This window comes from Tyto alba, unplaced genomic scaffold (genome assembly GCF_018691265.1).
Source record: "Tyto alba isolate M040663 unplaced genomic scaffold, T.alba_DEE_v4.0 Super-Scaffold_1000006, whole genome shotgun sequence".
In the NCBI taxonomy this organism is placed as follows: Eukaryota; Metazoa; Chordata; class Aves; order Strigiformes; family Tytonidae; genus Tyto; species Tyto alba.
In genome coordinates, this window is record NW_024881272.1 from 11,840,684 (window position 1) to 11,862,729 (window position 22,046).

At 40.7% G+C, this 22,046-nt stretch overlaps 2 protein-coding genes across 7 annotated transcripts in view; one reads left to right on the plus strand and one right to left on the minus strand.

Moving 5' to 3' along the window:
• Positions 1-446: 446 nt before the first annotated feature.
• On the plus strand, positions 447-15,819 carry CLCC1 (chloride channel CLIC like 1). Of its 2 annotated transcripts, none has more exons than XM_033000742.2 (12): positions 447-663; positions 1,268-1,408; positions 3,164-3,259; positions 4,158-4,265; positions 5,234-5,455; positions 7,271-7,411; positions 8,543-8,636; positions 9,740-9,837; positions 9,920-10,066; positions 10,637-10,921; positions 11,458-11,704; positions 15,294-15,819. In XM_033000742.2, the coding sequence occupies exons 2-11, from the start codon at positions 1,277-1,279 to the stop codon at positions 11,683-11,685; spliced, it is 1,551 nt and encodes a 516-aa protein (XP_032856633.2). In that variant the 5' UTR covers positions 447-663; positions 1,268-1,276; the 3' UTR covers positions 11,686-11,704; positions 15,294-15,819. The 2 variants fall into 2 exon arrangements, with proteins under 2 accessions (XP_032856633.2, XP_032856634.2); XM_033000743.2 differs by lacking the exon at positions 447-663 and adding an exon at positions 912-1,060.
• Positions 13,117-22,046, minus strand: part of GPSM2 (G protein signaling modulator 2) — a 28,395-nt gene continuing 19,465 nt past the window's right edge. For 4 of the 5 annotated variants that reach the window (XM_042804218.1, XM_042804193.1, XM_042804202.1 and 1 more), the window contains 11 exons: positions 21,515-21,657; positions 20,850-20,973; positions 20,451-20,566; positions 19,278-19,433; positions 18,362-18,470; positions 17,813-17,942; positions 17,124-17,194; positions 16,244-16,420; positions 15,276-15,438; positions 14,923-15,140; positions 13,117-13,818 (listed from right to left, as the gene is read on the minus strand). In XM_042804218.1, coding sequence (XP_042660152.1) covers positions 13,654-13,818; positions 14,923-15,140; positions 15,276-15,438; positions 16,244-16,420; positions 17,124-17,194; positions 17,813-17,942; positions 18,362-18,470; positions 19,278-19,433; positions 20,451-20,566; positions 20,850-20,973; positions 21,515-21,657 — 1,572 coding nt within the window. In that variant the 3' untranslated portion in view covers positions 13,117-13,653. The remainder of the gene's footprint in view (positions 13,819-14,922; positions 15,141-15,275; positions 15,439-16,243; positions 16,421-17,123; positions 17,195-17,812; positions 17,943-18,361; positions 18,471-19,277; positions 19,434-20,450; positions 20,567-20,849; positions 20,974-21,514; positions 21,658-22,046) is intronic. The other variant, XM_042804213.1, reaches the window with a different exon arrangement.

Here is a 22,046-nt window from a genome sequence, read left to right on the forward strand (position 1 = left end):
TTAAGGTTCTAATGCTGCTTTGGAGGAAAATTCTGTGCTCCCTTTTGTCCTGGCAGCCTATTTTTAATTAGCACTACAACTATTTAAGTAGTACTTTCCCTAAATGATTTTTTTTATTACAATTTGTGTCTTTACAGAGAGGATATAGTCCTACATCTGTCGTTTTATGTCCCTGCCTCTTGTGATCTCTGAGCCGTTCTGATGTGGGAGTTCCCACCCCTTGACTGTTTACTGAAGGGAAGTCTCCTGCACGACTGCCTGGAACTGTAGGCGAAACTAAAAAAAAAAAAAAAAAAAAAAAAAAAAAAAATCAGGTACCAGCTGGGGAAGGGGAGGGGATGAAGGCGGGGGGAGTTGCTGCGGCCTGCGCTCTCCCAGGGGCGGGGCGGGGCGGGGCGGGGGGGAGGCGGAGGGGACGCAACCGCGGTGCCGCCGCAGCTCCCGCCTGCCAGCGGCTGCCGCCCTCGCCGCTGGGGCCGGGCGGGGCCTGGGCGCCCGCCGCCGGACGGCGGAAGAGAGCGGCTTCTCCCGGGGCGGGGCGAGCGGCAGCGGCGGGCGCGCAGGGCTGAGGGCCCTCGCCGAGGAGAGCGGATCCCGCCCCGACGGCCCCGGGGCCTGGCGCTGCGGAAGCGGGCCGGGCCGGGCCTGGCGGCCGCTCCTGAGGTAACGCGTGGGGGCAGCCCCGTGGTGCGGGCCCGGCCTGCGCCGCGCCCGGGCCTCAGCGCGCTCCTCGCGGTCAGCTGGGGCGGGGGCTGGGGGGGACAGCGCAGCCCCCACAAATACAGGGCGGGGGGGTGGGGAGCGTTTTCAGAGCGATCTGGGCGCTCGTACGGCCTTTGCGCGGGCGGCCCCGGAGCCGGCCTGGCCGAGGGGGCAGGCCCGGGGCCGGGCAGCGGGAGCGGGGCCGCGGCCTCGGCGGGGCTTGTCGCGGTTCCGCGGCGGGAACGCTGCTGGACCCTCGTCCCGAAGCCTGGAGGAGTTCTGCGCCGTTTTATCCTTTTTAGCAATGCTGAACTCCGCGCCGCCCCTGCCGGGTACTATAGCCAGTTGTATTGATCCGGTAATATAGTACAACTTAATTGTTGCATATTCGTGACAGGGTTTTCCTGAGGGGGGAAAAACGACGTAACTGAAGTTTAACCTGGTTAATGGGGAACAGAGTTTTTAAACCACACTGGGTAATACTTTTTTCATGTTGTAAGCTCGTTTCAGTTTTTTTAGTGTGTTGCACCCAGAACTAAATATCTGATTTTCTTGTTATATTTAGTAATACAGGATGCTGTTTCCTTTGGTATTGTGTGCAGCTGTGCTGGCAGGGAGTGGTAAAGTTAAAGATGATGAGTGGATTGACCCCACAGATATGCTCAATTACGATGCAGCATCAGGAACAATGAGAAGACCTTACAAGGTAAAAAAAGAAAGGGTGCATGCATATGTGTCTTTCCCAAACAGTCTTTTAACCACATACTGTTGAAAGATAATCATGACATTAGAAAATTCTAGAATTATAGTCTTTTCAAGATGGTATAATGTTACATCTGAACCTATACACAGAAAGTGTTGTGTGTCCACCTATACATAGAAAAGTGTTGTGTGTCTATTGTTAAAATTGCAATGGAAAAAAAGAAATCCATTTTATTGTAGGTAATTAGCTCAGGGCCTTTTACTGACAAATTTTTATTGCACACTGGTCAAGTCACAGGAACCATGCTCTTCTGTCTTCTCACAGGTGGTTGTTGATTTCTGCAAGTTGTGGCTCCATAAGTTATCTCTCTGAGAAGTACTGGGTTAAGCAGCTCTTGCTAGTTTCTCAAGTATAGTGTTAAATGTCTTGAAAATTAAGTTTATCGCTGATATAAAAGTTGGGAGAGTTAAGGCGAACGCTTATATTTTGCTTGAATTGTCTATTTCCCCAGCTATATGGGAATAAACCCCATATATTGTGTGAGACTATTATGATGTTTTATAATACTGCGCATCAGAGTTTTCAGAAGGAAGATCAGAATGGGGCTTGAGTGTTGTACTTGAGTGTTAATAATTCATGAACATTGAGGAGAAGATAAAATATGAAAAGGTAGTTTTAACGATGTGAATCGTCTCGGTTGTCTTGTATGAAGGGTGGACTCTGCATGCATGGTGAGATGCAGATTGTTTATCTAGTACATGTGTGCACACGTGGCACTGCTAACTGGTTGGTTGTGTGGGCACCCTTGATTTTTTTGTTATTCTTCGGCTTTCAAGTTTGGTTTTGCAGTCCTGACTAGTACCACGTTAACACTTCAGAAGATAATTTTCTGAAGCTGAAGAAATACAGACTGCATTATTATTCTCCACAGAGTTCCCCCTCAGTCTCCACCTGTCCAATGTCCACCTGATAGTCATTAGCATCCCTAAAATTCAGCAGCAAGCTCTGAAGTCTTTAAACTTGGTGCCCAACTGGTTCTTCTTTTATAAAAAAAATATTAGGAGTTTTACTGTTGTCTCCCACAAAAATAGAACTGCATTTTAAAGGAGAAAAATGTCTGCTTTGGGTTAATCTTTTCAGGATTTCTTTTCTGCTCTGCAGTGAGGCATTTCAGGTAGGCAGGCTGTGTAAGCCAGCCGAGTCCTCAAAACCAAATTTTGTATCAGCACAAATTCACTGATTGGCGTGATGCTGCACTTCCTATTGGAGCCTCCTCAATGTGCATGCCTGGCTGTGTAGGAACAGCATTGCTAAAACGAAGTCTGAGCGATTAACAGAAAGAATGGGGTGTTTCAGAGTGAAGAGGAAATGTGAAAGGAAAGGCATGCAACCCAGAGCGGGGCTTTGTGTTTACTTTCCGTCTGGCAGGCTGCGTGGCCTGGCTGAAAACTGCCCCCCTTGGCTTGCTGAGTCGGTTTTCAGCCGGTCCGGTTATCTAATCTGATGCACCACGTGGCGACCTCACCTTTTGAGGGCAGTGTGTATTTAGATAAACTTAAAGCAATTGTCCATTTGAAGCCAAAAGTAACAGCAGAGAGGTAACTGGGGTATCACTGGGAGAGTATTAGCAGCAAAGACCAGCACTCAGTTTTTTGGTCCTTTGTGCCATTTGAAGTGGTCTGACTACAGAAGCGTAGCATGGCACGTTGCTCAAATTCTTTGATATTACAAGTATGTGGTTTTGTTCTGTAATTTTAGGCAAACTATCATGACTCTGGGGATAAGACTGCGGATACAGCCAGTGATGAAATCTTACTGAGTTGTTCCAGGGAAGTAGATTCCTTGCAACAGAAGGTTTGTTATGGAACTTCAGAATATTTTCCAGCCTTTTATGGTTTGTGCTTTCTGATGATGCTTTTCTGGATAGCAGTGAATTGTTGGCATAGTTAGTGAGAGACTGTGCAGTATGTAGGGGGAACCTCTTCAGTCAGAGGAGAGACTGGAAGTTGTTTGAACTCAATTCCAAATTGCTGCTCTGCCTACCGAGGTCTGTTTCTTGAAATGTTTTATATTATGACAGAAGCTGATGGGAGCTACGTGCTTCAGTCCAGCATCAACAGTTTATGTTGATGCTACACCATGCTGGCAAAAGCTAAGAAACCTGACCTTTCATTTTCAACTTGTTCAGTTCAGTTGGATTTTAAGGGGTGGGTTGTGGGCAGAGAAACACGGTGTGGCTGAGCGCGTAACGTGCAGTGCTGCAGCTCTCAGAAGCCGCTGGGAAGACCTGCGCGCTGCTGCTTCCTCTGGCATCAGGAGGATGCAGTGATGCTTCTGTAGCTACCCGGGCTCTCGCTTCCCTCAGCCATTTGGAAACCCAGTGGGATATCCAATTGTAATGTTGTTTTAGTTACTTAGTATTTTTTACAGGGTTGTTTCTTTTTTTTTTTCTGATATAAACTTAAAACTTAAGGAGATTCCATTCTTTAATTTTTCTCTAGAGTTACTGAGGTTAGTATTCAAACCATATTATTAGCAGATCTGAACTCTCCAGTAACTGGCCAGTCCCATGGACAGTACTATCTTCAGCAGCTGCATACGCTTTTTACCTGGTGTACTAATTATGGGATTATTGCTAAAGTAAAGAAATGTGCATCTGATAATCCTGAGTTTAATGTGTTGGTAGGGTTGTTTTTCTCCTATGAACAAGCCAGTTTGAGCAAGAAGTGAATAAAATGTCCTTACGTTGCAGATGGCAGACTGTGAGAAGAGGAATGCCGAATCACGTGAAAGCCGTAGCTTTTATATTTTTAAGCGATACTTGAATAAGATTTTAAATGAAGTTGGAAAACTTGGCCTTGTAAGTATTTGAACAGTCATTAAAAATTAATTAGAATTCATATTACTACTATATGTGTTTATCACAGTTATGAAATATTGATTAATTATTCTGGCATACTTTAAATGTAAATTAAAATTAACTGAATTGCAAAGGAAGAAATGATAGAAGCATGTGGTTGAAGTATTGCTGTTAGTTGGCAGTGTTTGCTCAAGACAGACAGTTGTCTTTGGTGTATAAAGCATCCAAAGGAAGACTGTGTGAATTCAGAGTTTGTATCTAAGTATCTGTTGTTGCTGGGATGCAACTGTAGTAGTACTCCATTCACTTCATGTTAATGGTTGTTAAACCTGAAAGAGCCGTATTTTGTTTGTTTGCTGTAGACCCTTTAGGCCTTTTAGACTTTACCACGTTAACTGTCGAGCAGTAGTAGCTTATTAGAGTTTGCATATAAGAATCACCTCATTACTATCTTTATTATATTGTCTTCAGAGATTTTTTTTTTTTTACTCAGAGGTAGAGGAATACATTATGAATAAGCAAAATTAATATTTAACAAAGAACGTTACACTAAGCAATGTAAAATTTCTTATTTCAGTATTTAATAGCTTCTGTCTGTATTGCCCTGCCATGATCAGGGCACAAATAGTGCATTAGTAATTATCACTTGTTAATGAGAAGTAGTTTTAAAATTTTAATAGCAGATGAGATAACCCACTTCATATTTTAGATTTTTGCCGTAGAATCGAAAGAGTACAAACCAGCTGAATTAGTGTTTTCTATAGTTCAGAAGAAGGAACAAAAAGGCTGTAGGATCATAGTATGCTCCCTGTTCCATGTCTTCATCCTGCAGTCTGCTTCAGAAAGGGGCTGGTACATGATGATAGGGTATATGACCAGGTTTTTGCATAGGGGTACAGTTTCTTGTATGTACTTCTGTCTCCAAATAAGCAGCTTTTAACGATCATTTTGCTTTGCTTTTAATTCAGCCTGAGGAAGATGTGAGCCAAGTCCATTATGATGCTGAGATCATCCTTACAAAACAGACATATTTGGAGATCCTCAGGTTTCTCAATGAGGAAACTTGGCAGTCAGGTGCTGTGGATGATGCACTTAGTGATATTTTGATCAATTTTAAGCACCATGATTATAAAGCTTGGCACTGGAGATTTGAAGACACTTTTGGAATTGATCTATATAGTATGTTTCTGGTAAGACAAAAAGAAAGATCTTTTTTGTTGTTGTGTTTTAATTGCTATTTTCTCCAGTTTCTTTGTGCAAGTTTAGCCAGTGAATATTACCATCTTAACTCCAAGCATAAAGCAGTTCTTTACAGCATACTTACAGCAAGTCACTACTTTTGTTTCATTGTTACTGAAGGTAGAAGCAATCTATTCACTTGAATTCAAGTTTTTTATTCCTGTGGTCATTTTTTCTTACTGTAGCTTTGCAGTTTTTTGACTCATTAAACTCTAGTACGTACTTGTCACTTGAACTGACAACTCGCACAGAATAGATTTTCCATATTTGTCTCTTATTCAAATATGTGCTGAAGCTGTTGGTTTCTGCAGGAGTTGGAATATGTTTATATTGAGACATGTATATATTTGAGGTCTTAGAGATTGTAGGTTAGAAGTTTTTGTGAAATTTGTAGAAAAAAATTGTATAGTGTTGGAGAGGAGAACACGACTTTGTGAAAACGTGATATTCTGTAAAATGGAATTACAAGGTGCTAAGATGAGGAATTATTTAATCATAGAATAGTTTGGGTTGGGAGCGACCTTTAAAGGTCATCTAGTCCCACCCTCTGCAATGAGCAGGGACATCTTCAACCAGATCAGGTTGCTCAGAGCCCCGGCCAGCCTGGCCTTGAGCGTTTCCCTGGATGGGGCATCTACCACCGCTCTGGACAATCTGTTCCAGTGTTTCACCACCCTCATTGTTCTTCCTTATATCTAGTCTAAATCTACCCTCTGCTAGTTTAAAATCATTATCCCTTCTCCTGTCACAACAGGCCCTGCTAAAAAGTCCCTCCCCACCTTTCCTGTAGCCCCCTTTAAGCACTGGAAGGCCCCTATAAGATCTCCCCAAAGCCTTCTCTTCTTCTCCAGGCTGAACACCCCCAACTCTCTCAGCCTGAGAGTGTGGTGCCTCCTGTAGCTGGAACCAGGAGGCTTCATCAATAGCCTCCCCTTGATGGGGTGGCCTCTGGTAGACACCAACCACAAGGTTCCCTTTGTTGCCCCAGTCTCTGATTCTTACCCATAAGCTTTCAACCGGCTCATGGCTGTTCTTCAGAGAGGACTCTTCACACTCAATCCGTTCCTTGATGTAGATAGCAACCCCTTTGCCTGTCCCTTCAAAACAGCCTGTAGCCATCAACAGCCCCACTCCAGTCAGCTGAAGCTGAAGCTTATCCAGTTGGATAAACTGAAGCTCTCTGAATAAATCTTTACAATTTGGAATATGCTAACATCTTGAAAACAGCCTGTCTAGTTTTGAGGGGCGTCTCTGGAAGCCAAATGAAAGAAGCAAGCTGTCAGTAGTGCAACCTCACTGTTAGGAGTCCTCAGATGGAAAGAGACTGTGAAGTGCTGCTCTGAAGGCGTGTTGCTGTTACCAGCCTCGAACTTTGCCTCTTAACCAAACTGCGGGGGTCGGCAGCACTGGTTCTGTGGTTCCTACCTGGCACCTTCTACTCGAGCGCTGCATTATGTCAATTTTGTAATATTAAAGTATGGTAGGTAGTGTGATAAATATCATTAAGAAAAAATAACTAAATATCACAAGAAAGAAATGAGCAACTACAGTGTAAGGCTGCGATAGGAATGGCGACTACTAGTACTACTGTGAAACTTCCACCTTGTACTGCTGCAGAAACTTTGTGAAGGGAAGGAAAAATTGTCTCAAGTGTTCTGTATGAATGATACTGGTGAAAACAAGCTGGAAGTTTCTTGATGTGTACTGGCAGTAAGATTGGAAAATTCCAAATCTTGATCATGATTTTTTCCTGTTTCCTTTTTCAGATACTGTTGTGCTTAGTGTGCATTGTAATTGTAATAGCTACAGAGCTCTGGACACATATTCATCGCTTCGTTCAACTAAAACGTGTTTTAATAATAAGTTTTCTCATCAGTTTTGCATGGAATTGGCTTTACTTGTATAAGGTAAGTTGTTCTGAAATATTAATGGCATTTAGGCTTCAGATTTTACAGTTAGGAGGGAGTTCAGTTTATTTAGTTCCTTTAGTTAGTTTATGTAAAGCAATGGTTAACCACAAACTAAAGGGATGAGCATTTTCTTTTGCATGTTGACAGGTGTATTAGGCATAAAAAAGAACAAAAGAAACCCTGCCAGTTTTTATCCTGCTACAAAGGTGTGCAGAATTCATAAAGCAGTAGAACTGTGCTTTCACTGCATGGGCAAGGGAGATGTGAACTCTGTCTAAAGCAGCTTGGTAGAAAGGTCTTACGAAAATATAATGTGGTTTGTTTTTTTCTTTCTAAGGATTCCCTGGCTGAAACTGTATTTAGCACGTGATAGACCAGAGATAAATGCTTCATTCCTGGTGACTAAGTAGTTGACTGTACAATGGCACTGGTTTTTGTGAGGAGGAAATTATACTGTTAGGTCACAGCCCAACCACAAAATCGTGGTCCTAACATCTTGTCATCAGAATTTAACGGCAGCTTGTCAGAGCCAGGAGCAGTGGGCTGCCAGTGGGTAGGATGGCTCTTGAACACGAGTGGGGTGCCATGCCGAGGGCTTAGATTGAGTCCGTGAAGAATAGTGTCGTTTTTCAACAGATGATTTGACTTTTGTCTATTTGATTATCAGTGGCAAACTGCAAGGCAAAATTATAATGAATACAGGTATTTGTTAATGGGAATTATTTAAAAAATAAAAGAGAATGTCATTGTTTTAACTAGTAATTGCATGGCAGCTGCCTCTCTTTTAATCCAGAAACATTTTAAGGAAACAATATGTCAGATCGCTTTTGCTCTGAACTTGTATCTTTGAATATTGAAGTTTACTCTTTTGGTAATTCAGATGCTACTTCGGGAATAACTCAGAGGGGGCCATCTTGGTAGTTTTTATCCATCCCCAGGAAGTGCTTAGAATTTAACTCTGTTAAATTGTTGAGGAAGCATTCTTAATACAGACTTCCTGAGGTGAGTATCCCAAACCTGCTAAGAAGAAATGCTGTCAGCTCAGGTGCAGTGCTGCATGGAGGCAGGTGTCACGTGCCCAGCACTGCCTTGCTTTGTGTTTTAGAAGTACTTCCTATTTTCCTGCAGCTGGCCTTTGCACAGCGTCAAGCAGAAATTGCAAAAATGGAGCAGTTTGATAATGTCTGTGCTGAGAAGTTGGACTGGCGGGAAAGTCTTACTGGTAAATACTTGTTTCATGATTTTGTAATAATCACAAAAGAATTAGTAATGGTATCCAATAGTCTGATTTCCTCATGAGTAGTACATTGAAGCTGCTTCAGCAATACGTGATTGGGGTTTTACCACTTTTCCGTTCCACAAGAGTTTATTTTCTAGGTGTTTGAAGGAGAGCCGATCACAAAACTGTGCTTAGAGCACGTCACGGTGTTACTTCTACACGGTGTTTTTCCTTATAACTTACCCTGTGAGTGTTTCCCCAGTTCCTCCCCCAGGACCGTTCAGTGCTGTCTATTGAAGGTAGGAAGGCAGAAATCAAGATATCTTTTTTTTTTTTTTTTTTTTTTTTACATCTTCCAGGCCTGTGAGTACAATGGACTTCAGAAATTAGAGCTGTACTTACCTAGTCTAGTAGTGTTATTTTATAAAGAGAGCAGAATTTTTTCACCAGCCGTTGTTAGCCAGTGCTATAGCAGGCAGATTAATGATGCCAACTGTTAATGCGTGCTTGCTGTGGTTTTCCCTTTACAATTTATTGGCTGTGATTGCTGTTGGTGAAGTTTCAAGGGTTTATGTTATCACTGCACTAAAATCAAACTACAGAAGCACTCATGTCAGAAATTGTTTATAACTTAAAACTTGCCTTAAGGAGTAAGACTTTCTGCTTATAACTAAAATAGCGTCTTGAAATCTAGCAAGCAAAATACACGTTTTTAATCTACTTGCAGCTTGGCAGATTAGTAACACTGAGAATTAATTCTGTTTCAGTAGCTGTGGACCAAATGTGCTAGATACTTCCCACAGACAAGACTTATTTTTTTTCTGAGTCTTCTAGGGACTAAGCTCATCAGGTAAAGACATATTTCTTTACCAAACATGGGAAAGCCTCTGTTTCTTCTCCGCAGCCTTCCCTCTCTTTCCTGCATCCCCATGACTGGATAAACTACACTGCCAAGATGATCTCAGATTGTAGATTATATACCTGGGCTTCAAACCATATCTAGAAGAGTTCTCTTCCATCTATAATTGAAATGCTACTTTCTGTGTTACAACTGTGTCAGAAAAGACTTTTTTTTTTTTTTAAATATGCCTCTGCTTTGACTACAGAATGGCTCAGAAGTAAATGGACATTTCAGGACGATCCCTGTCAGAAGTACTATGAGACTCTACTAGTAAATCCCATTTTGCTGGTTCCACCAACAAAGGTAAAAGCCAAGGCTAAAGAGACTGTTCAAGTTTACATTTGTAAACAGTGACAACACTATTTTTCTATTTGTATTTTTCTAGGCACTGGCAATTACTGTCACCAACTTTGTAACTGAGCCTTTGAAGCACGTAGGACAAGGTATTGGTGAATTCATTAAAGCACTGATGAAGGACATACCGTTTATTCTGCAGGTTCCAGTCCTAATTATGATGGCTCTGGCTGTCCTGGTTTGTATATATTTATTTTATATGTAAAAGCTCAGTTTTATTTTTTTAACTTACTTAAATATAAGTACTACTATCATTTATTTCTTATTTGTACTACTGAACAGATTTCTTGGCACACATGAAATTATTTCTACAAGGGAATTTTTTTCCTGATATAGTTGGTTTAGCAATTAAAATAGCTAAGTTCCTAATTGAAGTGCATCTCTCCCCCACTGGGATAAAATAGCATTAAACTGCTTGAAGTCTTAGAGTCTATGACAGGTTATTGCAGCTTAGTTACCATTTCTTCTTTGTGTCATTACACAGTGCTGCATGTCATTGGCATTTCTACACAAAAGCATTGAGGTAGAGCCTTCAACATCTTTATAGCAGCACCAAATATGAGCTACATCCAGTCTGCCAGTTCCTGCAGCGTGGTCAGACTGCAGAAAGCTTGAATTGTAGCCAGTCTGATCCCCTGAGCTGTTCCTTCAGTCTTTTTCAGATGTGACGTGGAATTCTGTGTGAAAACTGTAGACTGCAAATCTGTGATGTTTTGTTCTTTTGGATTTTTGTTGTTTTTTTTCCCAGGCTTTCTGCTATGGTGCTGGATCATCAGTGTCTGTGTTAAGATACTTAACATCTTCTCAGAAGAAAAGTCTTCCTCTACCTGACAGGCAACAGGAGAAAATAGACTTTGGGCAGTATGATGGCAGTAAAGCAGACAGCTATCACATGCAGAAGCTTCCTTATATTTGTAGAGGACCTTATGACAGAGGAGATGCTCCTGTGAGACCACGAAATGGCAGCAACGTCGTGCATACAAGCACTGAGCCAGATATGCAAGTAGAAGAGTCTCAGAAAGCAAAACCTGGTGTATGTTAGTCCTGGTGCTCTTTGAGCTGGGATTAAATTGAATAGATTTCAGTGTCATCTGCTAGAACATGTTTAAAACCGCTTAACCCAAATCCTGGGGAGAGAGGAGTTAAGGAAGTACCTGTTCCCCTATAGAACAGTTTGGCAGAGGTATCGTGGGCATGTTTTGTTCTGGAAAAGTACTGGGCAATGGCTAACTGTGGCAGGGAACTACTGAATTAAAACTCGTTACGATAAAGACTTGTTTGGAGAGATCAGTACTAGGTCAGTCTGTGCAATAATGATTACCCATAGAGGAAAGGTGGGGAAAGAAAACACTGCTGATGTTTCTGTAAACTATAGAAAATTAAAAAAACAGTTATACTCTAGATGGTGCTTGCTTACATGTACTGTTTCCCCAGGGAAAAAAAAAAAAAAAACAAAACAAAACAGTCATGCTTTTGGAGAGTTCTGCCCCTTGAGCTGAGATGCACCTGAAGCAATATATGCCATCAAGTTGGATTGCTTAATTAATAGCTTATTATTAATTTTTACAGAATAGGTTGCACACTGAGTCTGAAGTTTGTAGACTAGAAACTATCACAGCTGAAAACCTTACTGAAGAATATGCACCTGAGCAGCAGAAAGAGGAGAGAGGCAAAGCAGAGCTGGAGACTGGAGAAAATTGTGATCCTAATAAAAACCTGGAAGGGAAAAGTTCTGCAATGGAACCATGTGAAGAGAAGAAAAAGAACAGTTCATGTGACGCACAGGAAGGAGACTAAGGAAGCCCCAAGCGTGACTGTAAGTCTTGTCTAACCTTTAGTTGTCACATACTTGTTCATTCTGTTCTAGTTCTCAGCTGTAGAAAACATCAGTAAGTGGATGGGAACTCATCTTTGGTCAGGGCAGTAGTAAGCAGAACTGTGAGGTGGGGCTTTAAAAACTGAGAGACTGAGTACACGTATTGTTTCTGGAATTTAAAATAAATGCATTAAGACAATACAACTTCAGTTGGCCAGGAGAAGAGGCTTATAGGTGTTGCTGCTTGTTTGAAAGCAAGTACGCATAGTAAGTTTTACAGGAAACTAGATATTCTGTGGTGGGACAGCAGGGATGCTCTGTGATCTAGCCAACTTTGGCCTAATCAGGTAACTGTCCAACAATCTGGAGAAAGCTTCTGAAATTCATGTAATTCACGTAAGACCAACTGCAGCTCAACTACACTGGACTGTCTTTGGTTTATATCCTTTAAACTCAACCTTACATAGAGTTTCTGCTTGTCAGCTCAGTTCTAAGACAGCTTGATGATTTTTTGCTAGTTTGATAATGCAGAGGAGTGAGAAGCTGATTTTGCATGGGATGGTTTCTTAGGGCAATTGAGAGCTGACCAGGGGAGAGGAAGCACTAAGTACTGAAGATCAGCACCATAAACTGATGGTAAAACATGGGTTGGAAAGACTATTCTGGCATTTCTCCTTAAAAGCAGGAGGAGGCGAGTTTCAATAGGAATCCATTGCATGGCTAAAAAAGCTGCTAGAGAATGTTTGTTAAACTTTTAGTAATTGTAAAATAGTTTGAATTATGTAGAGCCTCTGTGTGCTTAACTATTCTTACAATGCTGTTTTACTCTGAAGCTAAAATTAACTGTAGATTCTTGTGTAGGGCTATAATACTTCAGTTAAAGTTACATGACATAAACACCTGAAGTGAACAGTTTAACACCAAATGTGACAAAATCAGTGGCTTCTAACTCAAGATACTTACACTTAAAACAACATCTAATCGCAGGGTTCCCAAGAACTACCTCAGTACAGGAATCAGCCAGGGGGAAGACCAACTTCCAACTGTCATTCCCAAGAACTCCCCCAGCATAGCACATCCTTACCGTGGGAAGGAGAAGTAGTTGAGGTCAAGTACTACCCATGTGCAGACAGTTACTGTTTGTAACATTTCGGGTTCACTTACAGCAGGAATTACCTGATCTCCACAGTAGTTCGTGCCAAGTCCCCACCACGGCTGGTGCTGGACACGTACCACACAGGCCACAGAGCGGCACTGGCAGCTGTTACTTGAAAACAAGCATATAGTCTTTGAAAATTCTGATTGTAAAACTGCACTGAGTAATACAGGAAACATTTAACTAAATAGTACCAAAACCCCAGCATGTTTTGAAAAGAGTTTTGGGATTAAACAGAAATAAAACTACAGTTGGATTAGTTGGAATTTTTTTTTTAATTACTTTTTTAATAAAAAGTATTGCTGAAACACAGTTTGGAAGACACAAAGACAGACTAAGTACTGAAGCTATTTCTCTCTTTTTTTTTTTTTTGTTAATTTTTAAAAAAAGTATAAAAGAAAACAGGACCTTCTTCCAGGGAAGTACAAATCAGAAAAAAAAAATCAGGTTTTCTTTAAAAAGAACATACAAATTTAGGTCTTACACTACATGGAAACAGTGGTAGAATCCACAAATCAGCAACGAGAATACCTTGACAGGGAAAAAAGTTTCCTATTAGTGTTCACAGACTAGAGGCAGTCTCAGACATGGCTCCAAGCAGCTGCCAACCACAGAGAGCAGCGGCAACTCCAACTACTGGTCCCAAGTGTGCTGCTGCTGCTATTTGTACAAAAAATTATTAGAAAGGGGACAAAACTACTAATTGCAGTCTGTAAAAAGGCATGTATGTTTTTCCAGCAAACAAAAAGGATACCAAAGTTACTACTGTCCAGTATGTGCCTGTTTTATTTCTTCACCTAGAATTTGGTCCCTTTATACTTGAGGGTAAATGGACTCTCTGTTCGTCCATTCTCTTAGCTTGTGATCGTAAAATCAGGCTGAAAAAATCCTCATCTGGCACAGTTGGTCCTTTTACAGATGATGGAGGAGCACATCTTTGATCATCCAATCTGGAACCCTAGAGACAGACCAAGCAATAAAGTCGCGTAGTTACAGGAATATATAACGGAATAAGTGAACAGTATAACTGAAAAATTACTAAAAACTTTTGTTTTCAGATTTAAAGCTATTATAAGGATTTAATTTGTAAGTGTTGTTTCAAGTTAAACTTCTCAAGTGAAATTAGAAAGTTAAGAGTGCAAGTGTAGCTAAAATGGTTCCTCCAAAGGCCCTGTCCACATGTATCTCAAAACCCCCAGTTTAGTTCCTGTTCATATTGCAGAACAAGATCTAAGTGTCCTTTGCCCACAAGTACATGGAATTGCTACTCTCATACAACAGCAACCGTGAACTATCTTCCTTTCCTTTTACCGGGGGTGAAAAACAGCCCTGCTGCTCTCAGAGTGGGAAAGGCAGAACTGAGAGCAAGCACTAACCAGACAAGTGGCTAAACCAAAACATGATACTTGACCAGGTTGATGAACACTGGCATTGTAGACTCACATCCCCGTGCTGCTTCCCACCCAAGCCAACACACATACTGACCCTGGGAGAACTCAGTATCTGAATTTTGTATTTTGAGATGCTTATCAACCCATCAGGTAAAAGACCACGTGTGTTCTATTAAATTTTCTTTGGTCCAATTGGCATATAAACCATGCTCTAATTGACAATTGGAAACCTCACAGCTGTATTACCGTGAATTTAACGGAATGATCACTATCACCACACTAAAGCTTTGATACTGATTTCTTTCATTTGGTAAGTTAGGATTCCTGGTGTATCAGGTGCCCCCCCAACAAGCCAGATCTAACCACTTTTTCTTAAAATCATTTTACATATTCTTCTTAATAGCCTCGCTTATTCACCTTTTCAGCATTTGTTACTGGAAATGGTTAACCGGTATAAATACTAGAATTAGGCTTACTAGACACTGGATAATTTGGAGGGAAAAAAAAAATCCTGTTATTTTGTTCTCTATGTTCCTCCTTATCTGCCAAATCAATTTCTGTCTTAAAACACATGATAAAAATGGCAGCTTGCTGGAAGAAACCAAGTAGCAGGATGCACAAATCAAATCCCCCAAAACTCAGAAGCTGAAGAACTTTTGTAGAAAACTTACCTGGCATTTTATCAATATATCAAAGAAGTCGTCATCTAGTTCTCTGTTGCTGCCTGCCATGAGGTGACCCAGGACTGCCTGACTGGTGTGTTGGTTCAAGCGGAGGCCAGGCAGGTTGGTGAAGCTGGCGCGCTGGTCGTCCAGGCGGCGGCTCTGGGAGCTAGCAAGCAGGTCTAGAAATTCATCTGTGGGGGGTGAGACGGCAGAAGTAGAAAAGGCTGGCCAGGAGGAAGAAAACAAGTTAGCCTAGAAATAAGTTCCTTTCCATGGTAAATCTTAAAAGCAAATGCATTTTTAACATGGCATTTGTCAGGAACTAAAGTCAGATATAGATTTTACTTCTTAAAAATTACATTTTCTCATTGTTTTAGGTGGAGTAGAGGATGTTGCCACGGAAGCAGCTGAGAATCTGTTCTTCTCCTGGAAGCAGCATCTCTGATCATCCATCCTGTTACTCTGGAATCGACTCAGCAGATCAAAGAACCCTTCATCTGCCACTGTCTCTCGACTGTTTTTCTGAAGAGGAGAGAAGAGTCAGGGTATTGTGAACTCTAGAATACCTAAAACGAGGACAACTAGTACCTAAAACAAGGACAACTGCATCACCGTTTCATTGCAGTAATATGTTTGGTGTTTGCATATCTGAAATCCACTAAATGAATTTTTCTTAGTCATCATTTTATGGACAGAATTTTATCATACGGGGAAATGCTAATACTACGGCAAGGATGTGGGGAAGGGTTTCATTATCTGAAACAGAAGCAAACAGTACTCTGAGCAGTACAACTAGAGTTACTCCTCAGCCGTGAAGCCAGCAGAACCCCAAATGCCCATGAAAGAAAAAAAAAAAAAAACCAAAAATAACAGCAAGGAACAGTTTCCCTTGTCTCCTCAGGTCTACAGTCAAAAGCACTCATCTCTCATCTAGATCAAATGACTCCGGTTGTTTTATTTTTATCTGACTTTTGTCAAGAGTGCCATAACCTACAAAATGTCAAAAATACCTCCCACTGGCTCAATGAGAAAAACTAGGGCTTTTTTAAGTTTGGAGAAGCAAGGTTGAGACAACACTAGAAATAAAACACATGTGGCAAGCTGAGCTGTAATTTTAGAAAATCCACCAGGAAAAAACTGTTCCAATAATAGGAAGACCTTAAAGCTGGTACCACCCATGAGACAGCTGTAGAAGGGCGGGTTCTGCACCCTTTTACAGAGCCACAGTGTTTAAATTGAAACAGACAGCTGCAGGAATATGTTTTCCATCATTGTGATCAGACAAAGATAAGGAAAGGCTGTGATCTCCACAGCTGGCCAAACTTACCCTCTGCGAGGTTGGAAGTCGGTGATCAATAGAATTACTGGCATCCTGCAGAACTTTGGAAGCGGTGCTGGTTTTGTACTTTTTGCCTTTCAGTCGATTTACAAAATGCAGTTTTGCTGAAGGTTTGGCAACTAGTGGTTTCTGTTTAGCAAGAATCTCACTGTTCCAGTTCTGAACCTAAGAAAACAAGAATCATGACATTAAGTCTTCTGATTTTAATTACCTGTACTATTACCTCTCAGTTGCTACTGCTTTTTCTCCCCAAACTGAGGCAGCTTTTGCATAATTTAGTTTACCCAACCTTGAGGATGTGAAAACTTGGGTTTTGGTTCTCTTATTTGACCTGTGATGACAGAGCTGTCATTTCTTGAAGGAGGTTCGTACTGTTACGGATCGGTCCTGTAACTGAACTGGAGTGTGACACCTGATGATTGAAAATGTGGTCAAAGAGTATACTTAATCAAACAGCAAGTTTTCCTTGCTGACTGCAGTGCACAAAACATAGTTAATGCTAAAATGCAGACACAGCTAGTGTTTTCCACCTGACATTCTTCAAATTTGAAAGAAGAAAACCAAAAATCCATAGTTTTAGAAAGTGTTAGAGCAAAACCAACCCTTATACAAACCCAGATACTCAACCAGCCTTCTGTAACGCCTCGGTATACACAAAATTCCCAGTAAGGATTGAAAAGCAGGAGGAGGAGAAATGCCAGCACGAGAGCAGACAGGACTAAAGAGCTTGTTTCACTGGATAGCGAATGGATAGCTTTATCAACCTGAGATTTTCCCTAATTCTCTTCTAAAATAAACAGAGTTATCCACAAAATCAACAGCTTTATCTACCACTGACAAACTCTTATAAATGAAGGAAAGTGCCAACCTTTTCTGGTGTTAATTTCATAAGTTCCATGTTCTCCATGCTATGGCGGCGTCCTACTCTCTGTCTGGTACCTTCAAGAAAGAATCAAGTTCATTTTTTTATCATTAAGATTTACAGCGTCACCTTCAAAGCCATGACTGTACTCATGTAAGGTCCAAGGTACAGCAGTTCTGAGTTCCAAAATAGTGCAGTTAAGTATATCAGAGAATAAATAAGCACTCATAAAAAAGCAGCCTTCAAAACCACACCCATCTAAGCTATGTAAAGTTGCTTCTATGGGACACAAGAAAAGGACCATCAGGTCCTTGAGCAGAGGAACATCAAATGACATGGGTTCTCCTGTAACCCCCAGTGTCACCAAGATGGTAGGAGCAAAAAAAGGCAAGACAGAATTTGGCAGCAAATAGATAAATCTCCCACATTAAAAAAGAAAAAAAAAGGGACACACACACATATGCAATTAGAAATATCATGAAGAAACTAAGCAGTAACCTGAGATTCACAACGTAAATCCTCCAGAAAAGGAGGAGCTGAAGGGGTCCAATACTGTAAAACCCACCTTTTTTTGTTGGTAGGGGGAAAAAAAAAAAAACCCTGCGCACTCAATCATCTGTAGTCAGAAAACAATGCAAACAACAGATTCTTTTTGAAGATCACTGTTAGAAAGTATTGCAGAAATAGGCACGTACCGATCATACTGTTATCTACCACCTGGCTTTCTGACATCATGGAGTTGTTTGTGCTGTAGCTTAATCCAAGAACCATTTGAAGATCTGAGAGATTAAGCCTAGCAGTGAGTTCCCCACTTCTATCCCCTACCTGCAACCAAATAAAACAAGCAGTTCTATTACTGTAGCAAAATACACACTTAAGTAAATATGAAGCAAACCTTGTCCCCTAGATTCCTGAGAGAAAAAGGCTGAAAACTTTTTCCTGGCTAAAAACTGAGAGAATAATCTTATTAATGAAGTACCTAACTACTAAAAGGTACAAACCAAAGCCTAAAATAACCTCTGCTAGGCTATTAACATGGATTCCACGCTGACATTCTCAGAGGTGGCACTAAGGAGCTAGGTGCAGTGAGACACAGCTGATATAATTTAGAACCAATTATCTCAAAAATCATTCAAAATCCACTCCATTATTCACAATCACATGCATGGACACACCCATAAAAATCGCTGTGTAAGTGAGAGCAAAAACCAACAGCCAACATAGGCAGAGCATGAAAATCTTACCTCTCTTGAAATCTCCAAGTGCTTTGCTGCAAAATGCATAGCTTGGTCATGGTTTCCCAGAGCAGTATATGCATTCCCTAAACTCCAGCATGCTCTTCCTTCACCAATTCTGAAAAAAAATAAACACATTTTCAATTATACCTCTATTCACTGAACACTAGAGGTCAGGTTTTCATCATACTTCCACAGTAAGATTGTTGGGCCAAGAAAACTGAAGGCCACCATCAGAAACCATTCCAACACCAACATGTTAAGTATCATATTTAAAGGAGTGTCTTCTAGGTATAATGATAAATATGTGCAAATCTACTAGAAAAATTTAATTTTTAAGCTCACAGCAAACATAAGTCACTCAATTTTGCAGGCATGGAACATTTTATAACCTACTTGGCTTTTCCTCAGGTGGCATGCCTTACTGGTCTTCATGTATTCTGCCTATTGAGTTAGAAGTGCATTTAAAAGTTGTACAAAATTTTAGTTTTACCCAATGTCATAAAAAAGGCCTTAGAAATCATGAATATAAAATAAGCATTAGTTGCTACTGTATTATTCTCCTTTTCCCATGCCTTCCCATATTCTTAATTTGTGGAAAAGTAGATGTATTCTTGTGAAGGTATGCAAATTATTATAATGAAGTAACGAAAAACAGATCTACTCTTCCTTATTTCACAAAGAAGATGCTGACAGAAGATGATGTAGAGACAGTCACTCATCAATTCCTCTTTCATCTCAGACTCATTAGCTGCAATACCTTCATGAGTGACTTTTTTTTCTTCCCTTATGAAAACTGGAGCCCAGCGTTGGAGGGAATTCACATTAATCCAGCTGTCACGTACAGAACAGTGACAGCAGAGTTAGAGGCCACAAGATTTGGTTTAAGTGTCATACATAGATTAAACAATCTCTTAGGGCTTACTTATCATTTAATTCCTGAGCAATCACAAGGTGTTTCAGATGATAATCAATTGCTCTTTCATAGTCCTGCAGCAGAGTGTATGTGTTGCCCAGGCTGTAGCAGGCCTGTGCTTCCACAGCTCGGTCCTTAAGCTGTCGGGCCAGCTGTAACGTCCTCCTGGAAGAAAGGGCTAGTCACCTCAGAAATCATGGTCAGGAAAAGTTTTTAAAATATACTTGTGCAACTAAAAATCAATTATACAAATTAAAGAAATTAGGACACTGGGCTGGCAAATCAGCTGCTATACATTACTATCTTGTAAACTCTTAGAGAATGTTAAGAGTCTGTCTTCCCTCCACTGCAACCTATTTCCATTTACTTTACATTAGAGGGCAGACTGATCCCTCAATCACCATCTTCTAATTTTAATTTACTGCTTCATCAATAATTTCTAGCTGATTTGCTGACAGTATGCACTTGAAAGTTTAGTACCATCATTACAATAAATACTGTATGTTCTCCATCAGCACGAGCAAGACAGACCTATAACCACCAAGCCGGCCTGCCCGGGCTGGGTAAGAAGAATTTGAGTACTAAGAGGAATGTGCTCAGTATTGAGGATTTTTCTCCCTTTTCGAAAACAACGGGTAAGCTCTGAGATCCACATAAGGTGCAGTAACACCTACACTCTCTTGTATTTTCCCAAGTTGCAGCAGCAACTGCACGGTGGTACAGAGATGAAGAAAAATGTCTTGCTTGAAAATACAGACTAAATGTGTAAAATCATGTTGACGTGCACCACTGACCTCAGCTAGTGACGACACCTGAGACAGCAACCCATCTCAGGTGTACTGAAGTTATTCAGATCATTACAGAACTTGCTAAGACAGTAATACCTGGTTCTGGAATAAAGGGGAATAAATGCCTATCAACAGAAAGATGTCGACAGTGCTGAGAAGAATCTATTTAAAGTGACAAAAAAAGTAAAGAAAATAAAAAGGATAAATCCTGCCTCTCCCTTAAAAGAACCAAAGTAGTTAAACAACTAGGGAAAATTGTTATTTCTGCTAAATAAACGCAGCTCTTTTCTAGGTATATGTTGAAGAGATGGCTATTCTACAGTGAGCTAAAGTACCAGGCACAGCAGAAGTAAACGGTACAAGAAGGGGTATAAACTATAAGTGGTCAACTAACTTGTAGTATTCAGAAGCAGTTTCAAATTCACCCAGGAAGATGTAGGCGTTTCCAAGATTGCTGTATGCTCTTCTTTCCGCTGATCTATCACCAAATTCTTTTGCAATTAGGAGACGCTTTAAAACGTGAAATAATTGTGTTATTTACTCAATTTTGTACTTTGTAACATACGTTTGTATACAGAAATGCATGCTCATAGTTTTCCCACTGTGCGTCTGTACCTGTTCTTTAGGACGACAGTGCTTAAAAAGAACAGCCAAACTCGAAGCTGTGCCATTAAGATTTAAACCCTACATGAAAACGCTTGCGGCGAGATCCAACAGAATACAGGTACTTAAGATCAGAAGAAATTAGTGATACTTTGCTAGAACAGAATTCCTCACGAGCACATCGTTGTACCTGTTCATGGGCTAAAACAGCACTCCGGAAGTTGCCCAGAAGATAGTGTGTGTTCCCCAGATTTCCAAAGGCACGTCCTTGTGCTGCTCTATCACCCAGCTTGGTTACTATTGTCAGGTTTTCCCTGTTGTGGGGAAGTGAGAAGGGGAAAAATAATAACAAGGGGTTTTTTCCTCACAGTCATTTAAATAGTAAGTTTTAAAAAATCTTTCCATTTATATAAAGGAAAAGGAAGAGGTGTTCTACTTTGGCCTATTTAAATGGCTTTTATGCAAGCATAAATCTTCCACTGAGTAGGAAACATTTCCTGTGAGATACCAAACTTAATTGCATTCTTTCTCAAGCTGGTGTGCTCGCATCTAGTTGAAGAGCTATATTATATACAAGTATACCGAGGTCCTGTTGTTGTCTCAGTCTTGTTTGAAGAGTAGTACTGGCTTCTAACATCAGCGAAGGACTTACCAGGTAATAAGAGGTACACTACAAATGAGGGTGTAACAAAAAAATAGTGCACTCCCCCATGTAAAAGAGAAGAAATTCCCAGGTACTGCTGTTCTGAATAGAAGTGTGCCACAGGTTAGGTCACCACACACAAATCTCCCAATATCCTAATGAAGTAGATGATCATATCCTCTCAATCCCCAACACTGAAAGCTAGTACTTACTCATAATAATTTGCAGCTTTTTGTAAAGCATTTTTCACATCATCTGGAAGTTCCCCTGGATCATGAGTCCCAGCACTAGCTACATTCTTCCCCTTAGAGTGATACACATTTCCCAGATTATACAGTGCTCTTGCTTCTCCAACCTAAACCAAAAGTACAATGAGGCATTACAGTTTTATGCTTCAAAGTCCTGTGTGATGACAACTATGAGTACAATCCACAGATGGGGAAAAAAGTTTGTTAACTAGTTGTCAACACATGCTTTGCTCATTCTGAACATGTTATCTCCCACCCAGTGACATCCCTCAAACAGACTGTTTTGCATACTACTTCCTTTTGAGCTGCAAGACACACGGTAATTACTGAGGCCAATTATCATTGCAAATTAAAATAACGAATAAATAAATAAAAACAAACAAAACAAGCAACATCAACACCACCCCCCAAGAAAAAAAAAACAAAAAAACAAAAAAAAAAAAAAACCAAAAAAACAACCAACCAAAAAACCAAAACAGGACACAAAAAAAAAAAA